Source organism: Galeopterus variegatus, unplaced genomic scaffold (genome assembly GCF_000696425.1).
Source record: "Galeopterus variegatus unplaced genomic scaffold, G_variegatus-3.0.2 Scaffold2345, whole genome shotgun sequence".
Lineage (NCBI taxonomy): Eukaryota > Metazoa > Chordata > Mammalia > Dermoptera > Cynocephalidae > Galeopterus > Galeopterus variegatus.
In genome coordinates this window covers 285736-293202 of record NW_007728456.1, presented here as the reverse complement: position 1 = coordinate 293202, position 7467 = coordinate 285736, and the positions used below count along the sequence as shown (strand labels likewise).

At 38.0% G+C, this 7467-nt stretch overlaps 1 protein-coding gene across 1 annotated transcript in view; it reads left to right on the top strand.

The window, feature by feature from the left end:
• The first annotated feature begins 5064 nt into the window (after window positions 1-5064).
• Window positions 5065-7467, top strand: part of RAB10 (RAB10, member RAS oncogene family) — a 43069-nt gene continuing 40666 nt past the window's right edge. The window contains exon 1 of the mRNA XM_008581404.1: window positions 5065-5164. Coding sequence (XP_008579626.1) covers window positions 5065-5164 — 100 coding nt within the window. The remainder of the gene's footprint in view (window positions 5165-7467) is intronic.

The window sequence follows — 7467 nt, the reverse complement described above, 5'->3', positions numbered from 1 at the left end:
GTTGCCGGACACGGAAAAAGACAAAAAAGACAAAAAAAAAAAAAAAAAAAAGTTTGTGGAAAGATTCGTATTATCTTTTAATTCTATTTCTCCACAAACTTTTTGAAGAACTCCCATACATGCCACATAATGTGGATAAACCTTGAAAACATGCTGAGTGAAAGAAGCCAGACACTAAAGGTCATGTGTTATGTGCCTCTATTTCTATGAAATATCCAAAATAGATAAATCCGTAGAGAAAAAATGTAGATTGATGGTTTCCAGGGACTGGAGAGAGGGGAGTATGGGAAACAACTGCTTAATGGGTATAGGGTTACCTTTTGAGGTTTTGAAAATGTTTTGGAACTAGATAGAAGTGGTGAATACATAACCTTGTGAATTATTTACTTAAAAATGGTCAATTTTTTTTTCCTTTTTGTCTTTTTTCGTGACCGGTAACGGGGTCACAACCCTCGGTGTCAGCGCGCGTACCGCGACCGGCAACGGAATTGCAACCCTCGGTGTCATGCCCGCACTGCGCTCAACCAGTGAGCGGACTGGTCTCTGTGGGATCCGAACCCTCGGCGGGAGCGCCGCCATGCTCCCAAGCGCCGCACTCTACCGAGTGTGCCACCGGGCCGGCCCAAAATGGTCAATTTTATATGAATTTTACCTCAAAAAATAAATGGAATTATGGAACTTAATGTAGGTTAAGAGTGTACATAATATGAGTCAGACAAGCATATTGGTACTCTTTCAAAGGAGTTTTGTGAATATTAGTGTGTGTGAACTGCTTAGCACACTTAGTAGTTATCTGGTAAATATTAGTGTTACTGCTATTATTGGTGCCACTGTTGATTTTTATTTTATTCCTCATTTGTAGAATGGAAATAATAATATGGGCTAGGATTGTTCTGAGGGTTTAATGAGTTAATCCATGCAAAAGGCTTAGAACAGTGGCAGACACATTGTAAAGTGTTACCTAAGCTATTATTATATGAGGGAACTTTTTCACATTCTGCATTTTCATATCTGCATACTGATAAAGAAACTAATGTTCATATTGGAAAATTACCTTTTCAAAATTTGTACGGCTAATTTGTACTGCTAGTGACAGAGTTAAGATCATAGAACCTGCTTTCTTAAATTCCAGACTAAGTGACATTCAAAGGATGTAGGTATGTGATTCTTATTTCCTCTCCAGGTGTGGGGGAAACACTTTGGTTTTCACTTCGTAGAAACCAGAGATATCGATCATTTAGCTATAAATTGTTAAGCTTTGGCTGCCTGGAATTTATTATATAAGTTGTTTTTGTCTGCATTAATTACTATGTATTGATGTGTCATGAGAAGAAGCCAAGCTTTGGAAAACTGGTATTTATAGTGGCTAAAGGTTGCAGTTACTTCTCTTGCCACTGGATGGTGCTTCTACAACATCATTTAGGCAGATATGTTGGCTGATATTGTTTGTCTTGATCAGCAAAAAATTGATAAATAGGTTGACTGCAGGAAGTTGAAATACTCTTTTGAGCTGGATCCAAGAATCTGTAAAAAGTGGGAATTTTCTTTAGTGTGTTTTTATATAAGGTTTTTTTTTTTTTTTTTTTTGTCTTTTTTCCGTGTCCGGCAATGGATCGCAACCCTCAGTGTTGCCCCCGTACCGGACCGGGGACCGGCAACGGGATTGCAAGCCTCGGTGTTGCTCCTGCGCCTTGCTCAGCCAGTGAGCGGGAGCCGGTCTGTATGTGGGATCCGAACCCTCGGACGGGAGCGCCGCCGCGCTTCCCAAGCGGCGCACTATCCAGTGCGCCACCGGGCCGGCCCTTTATATAAGGTTTTTATAAAACCTAAAAAAGAATCAATTGGATCAAACCTATGATTGTCTATGGTAATTTAACAAGTGGTAGTGTTATGGGAGAATCTGATTATTCCTACTGGCAGAATCTTAAGGGTGTTAAGTTTTCCTTGCTTCTTTTGGCAGCTGATTTTACTCTCATTCCCATTTTTTATTTTGGGGGATTGAGGAGCAGCTAGCTGGTTTGGGGATCTGAACCCTTGACCTTGGTGTTATAACACCATGCTCTACCAATTGAGCTAACCAGCCAGCCCCATCTCCAAATTTTTATCATAAGCGTTCTTATTCTACCTTAACTATAAGTTCTTCCTTACTTAGGTGTGTTTGGGTATGGATGTATACGGGTGTGGAAAGTACATGCTGGTGTAACAAAGGGATTTCCTTTAAAAAAGTTCAGAGCTGTAAAAGTTGCATTTGAATGTGGTTACAGAAGGAAGACTAGAGGGAATGAGACTGGAGAGGTGGCTTGGGGCCATGCTAAGAAATATAATCATCTTCATTCATACACGGTGATTATCAAGTTGAGGTGTTTTAAGTAGTGGAGAGAACATACTTGTAAACATACTTTTTTCTCATTTAACCTAATTTTTATTTCTGTATAGTGTAATAGGTACATATTTTTAGAATTCAAATCTTAATTCAAGGGTGTGACAACAGCAGCTCAGCTACAACAACAAATCCTTGTCCCATGCCCACCCATGTCTTACCTTTCCCAAACATTTCTTCTGTTATTCACCTCCATCTTCCTTAGTCGTATGCTTCTAACTTTTAAAAATCCTAATCTTAGAAATTCTCTCTTGTTGTTATAGAAGATGAGAATTTAATACTCATACCATCAGACATTTCTGGCACCTCTCCCTTCATCTTCTCAAATAGTAATAACAAATGTTTTGGTTAACTGCTAGACCAAGTAGTGTACTATAATGGCATCTCCTTTCTTGGGAAACTTTCTGTTTTTAGTGTAGTTTACAATTCCTTCATTGTTAGGTTTGTCTAGATTTCAAGGCACTATCTCTACTTTATCCCAAACATGATAATTCTGAATTCTGTTTTTCATACAAATTCTATTAGTACTATTTCCTTCTCCCCACTCCTACCCCCATCTCCAGCCCCAGGAGGCACCTCTCTTAGAACTTTCTTCTCTCTAGGCCAATTTGCTGTCTAGCTCAATTTGACCTGGCTTTTACTTAACTGTTTGATAGATTTTATTTCTTCCTCTTTCTTGGCTTGGTAAAGCAGTTTTCTAGTAGCTATCTCAGAAGTGATGCATGAGAGCTAAATATTTTGAGATCTTTCATGTCTGGAAATGCCTTTCATTTGGTTTTGGCTGGACATAGGTTGAAAATACATTTTTTAATTTTATTTTCTCAATTTACAGTATAGTTGATTTTCATGCTAGGTTGAAAATATTTTTAAAGACATTGTCTTTTTGTCTTACGGATTCTGGTGTTCTTATTGAGAAGTGGAGAATTGGCCATTCTTGATCATTTAATGTAGTCTAGTTTATTTTTCTGCAAGCTTTTATAATCTATTCCTGATGTTCTGAAATTTCACTATTATGTGCCATAGTATAGGTTTTATTTTATTTTATTCTATTCATTATGCCAGATATTTGGTGGGTCTTTCAGTCTAAAAACAAGTTCTTTTGGTTCTGTTAAGTTTTCTCAAATAATTTCTCTTAATTATTTTCTATATGTCACTTTCTCTGTTCTTTCTCAAACTTCTGTTAGTTATATGTCATATCTCCTCATTTGACCTTCTAATTTGTTTTGTTTCCCATATGTTCCATGGCTTGTCATTTAGTAATCTTCCGGGAGATCTCAATTGACTCTTACAACCTTTCTGTTGAATATATTACTTAAGCTTTTTTTTTTCTTTCTTTCTTTTTAATCTCCAGGAGTTCTCTGGTTTAGGTCATTCCTTTTCCTTCCTTCCTTTACTTTTTTTTTCTTTTAAATATTATCTTGTTCTGAGAAGATGAGGAATGATTTACTTTTTCTCTGCACTGGTCCTGTTTCCTTCTTTTTTTTCCCCCTTAACTATTTTGGGGTATCACTGCAGTCTGGCCTGAGGCCCTAAAAAGCTGATTGGAAGCAAAGCGGGTAAGACTAGGTCTTGTCAAGTGGTGAGCTTCACCTTAAGAGTGAAATTGGGGGCCGGCCCGGTGGCTCACTGCTACAGTGCGCCGCTTGGGAAATGCGGCAGGCGCTCCCGCCAAGAGTTCGGATCCCACATACAGACCGGTTCCCGCTCACTGGCTGAGCGAGGTGCGGGTGCAACACCGAGGGTTGCGATCCTGTTGCCGGTCCCGGTCCAGTACGGGCGCGACACTGAGGGTTGCGATCCGTTGCCGGACACGAAAAAAGACAAAAAGGAAAAAACAAAAAAAAGAGTGAAATTGGCTGTTTTCCTCAGATACCCTTTTACTTTCTCCAGAAAACATTTATCTGTTTATTCAACAACAAAAAATTTTTTTGAATGCTAGCTATATGGCAAGCATTGTTTCTAGGTGCTGGGAGTTTAACTGAATTAAAACCTACCCTTAGGGTTTTACATTTTGGCAAAGGGAAACAGATCCTAACAGAAATAAGGAAACATTAAAGACAAAAAGGAAGGAAGGGAGGGGTAGGTAGTGTTAATAGACAGTGAGTGAGTGGGGAGCCTGGAGAAATATTTCAACAGGATAGGGTAGCTTGGGAAAAGAGGCATGATGCAGGAGAAGAGTATTCCAGGTTGGGCAAACAATATATGCAAAGGCCCTGGGGTGGAAATCTGCATGACCTGTGTGTGGAACAACAAAAAGGAAGCCAGTACAGTTAGCTAGGTCAGAGGTAAGATGATGGAGAAAATGGTGAGGACAGGGTAGAAAGGGGGATGTGGGCAGAATGTGTAGAGCCTTGTGGGCCATTTTAAGTAATTTTGCTTTTAGTCTTTGTGAGAAATGGTATTTGGAAATATCTAATAAGCAGTAGGGTATCTGGAGTTTGGATTTATGGGAGAGATCTGGGCTGTGATATAAATTTAAGTCATCAGTGTGTGTATGGAATTTAAAGCCACGAAACTAGCGAAAATCACCACTAGGGAAACTAGGGAATGAGTGATCATAGAAAAGAGAACTTCATTTCAGTTTTTAGTGGTGAGAAAGATGAGGAGAAACCAGCAATGAAGACTGAAGAATGGCCAGAAAAGTAGGGAAACCAGGAGAATTTTCATGCAGAAAAGAATGCAGAATGATTTCAACCGCTAATTGGGTTGACACAGATGAGGACTTAGGAATGACCACTGGATTTAGGAACGTGGAGATCATTAATGTTAACGAGAGCAGTTTTGGTAGAGGGGTGTTTGTGTGTTGGTAAGGAGAAGAGTGTTAACAACAAAGCCAGATTGGTAAGGATCATGAGATGGAAGGAGAAACATGTATAGTTAACTTTCAAGGAGTTTTGCTGTAAAGAGAAGAGATGGGGAGGAGACTGCTGGGGAAGAATCTTTAATCTCCAAAACAAGTTCAAGAGGTTTAGTAGTACAATCTAATAGTTATGGTTATTGACTAGATAAGGTCATGAGGGAAACTCAAGGAGTCTAGGATGAGGTTTCTATCTCAACCAGTAAGTAGGCAGCTTAAAACAGCCTAAATTAATTCTTAGATGTTTTCCAGTGATACCTAGTTTCCATCCCAAGGGGTTTAGAACTTTCAGACTGTGTCCTAAATTCATCTCTCTTCAGGCAAGTTTCCTGAAATAGTATCGGTTGTCTGACTTGTCATTAAGATTAATTAATAAATTGTATGCTTAACTGGAATTGTTAGTCTTGCTCAGAGTTAGTCTTTACGATCAGATAATTTTAGGATGATTTTCTGAGAAATTATTAGAGAAACAAAAATATGGCCTGCAGACATAGGATAAGGTTATTAATAGCTGATTAAGTGGCCCTTTTTTCTCTCGACTGAGTATGGGAAACATAATGGGGGCAAGCTGAAAGATTCTGACTGTTTAAGAAGCAGACAGGCTCAAATTAAGAAGGGAGCAATAGGATAAATCTAAAAGTTTGAAGGGGTAAGGGCATTGTACATACTGGGGGCCAGGAAGAGATAGCTAACATGTTCTGTTAAGGGTTGGTTTTAGACCATTTCTTGGTGAGAGGTTAGTTATTAAAAATGAAATACAGAGTAGGGACCATGTCAGTTCGGGGCAGGTATGAGTAGGAAAACCATTGAATAATTCTGTTTCTTTCTTTTGTATGGTAAGCATTTTTCCCACCCCAGAATCCCTTCCCATCAATTTATAGGCAGGGACTTTATTTTTATCATTTTCCTTTCCCTTTTCTTCCTTGGCTCCCCAAAATATTTGGATCAAAATTAATTCCTCCCCTGGAAAAAAGTTGTGAATTCTTTAAATATTTAAAGTTTTAATGAGTGGTATATATTACCACCCATCTGCCTGGAATGGGAAAACAACATTAGCAGTACAGAGCAAACCGATATTCGTTAGAATCATGTAACAGGTTCTAATTATTTTAAATTTTTATCTGTTATTCTTTAAGATTGTAGCACATGTTTTCTTCTGAAGCTTGATTTACTTTTAGATCTGTTTATATGCTTTAGATTGTTTTCTTCATTTAATGTTCACTGTCAGCTGAGGCTTGCTTCTCGTGTTTGTTCCGCAGGAGTGAAACTGAGTCTTGAAATAAAATGTAAATTTACCAAGAAAAGAAAACTGGGATGAGGAAAGGTTTTAGGAAGTAACATATGTTAAGTGAGAGACATGAGAAAACATGATGAGCATATGTCATGTGGGCTGAAGACTTCACCGAAGGACATTTTTACAATTTTATCCTGGAAGCAATTGAGAAAGCAAATGGAAAAAATCAATGGAAAAAGCTTTGGAAAAATCATTCTGGCTATAATCTCAATGAAAGGAAAGCTTTTAAGTCAAGCTTTATGAAAAATTTACTACCTTGTTTTTGTTTTTCTCACTTTTCCTTTTATTGGTAAAAATGTCATCCCAGACTCTTAGTCGTTGATTGTGTTTTTTCCCTCAGTAATTTTAATCATGTTAAGTAATTTGTAGTCAAAAATTTGGAGGTTCAATTTGGCTTTGTTGACTTTTATTCAAAGTGGATAATTTTCATATGTGTTATTTAATGTTTATTAGTTTTGGATTATTAGCTAGTATTCAATAGAGTTTTATTTGTGGGAATCCTGTAAGATCCGGTGAAAGGATTTCTACTTTCATACAGTTACTATATTTGCTGTTAATAGCCCAGGGCCATTTTTAATGTAAATTTGGATCATCAAACCTTGTGCTGCAAGGCCTGGAATTAGAAGCTTCCTTATGATCTCCTTTTGCTGGTGAGCAGATTTATTTTCTAGGTGGCTCTTAATAAAATTGTAGTCCTTTCTAGGTTTTAGGCGAAGGTCTGAGTTCCAATATTCTGCCATGTAAAGTCTCGGAACCTTTCCTGCATCTCCATTATGGCTGTTAAAAATACAAGCCCCTTGGTTATGTTCCCCCCAACCTTGCCACTTCCAAAGTGCAACTAAATCTTGTTTATCTGCTCTGGTTTTCAGTTTCCTCTTTGTTTCTGGCCCATAGGAAATTATCTTAGTTTTTTTTTTTTTTTTTTTTTTTTTTTTG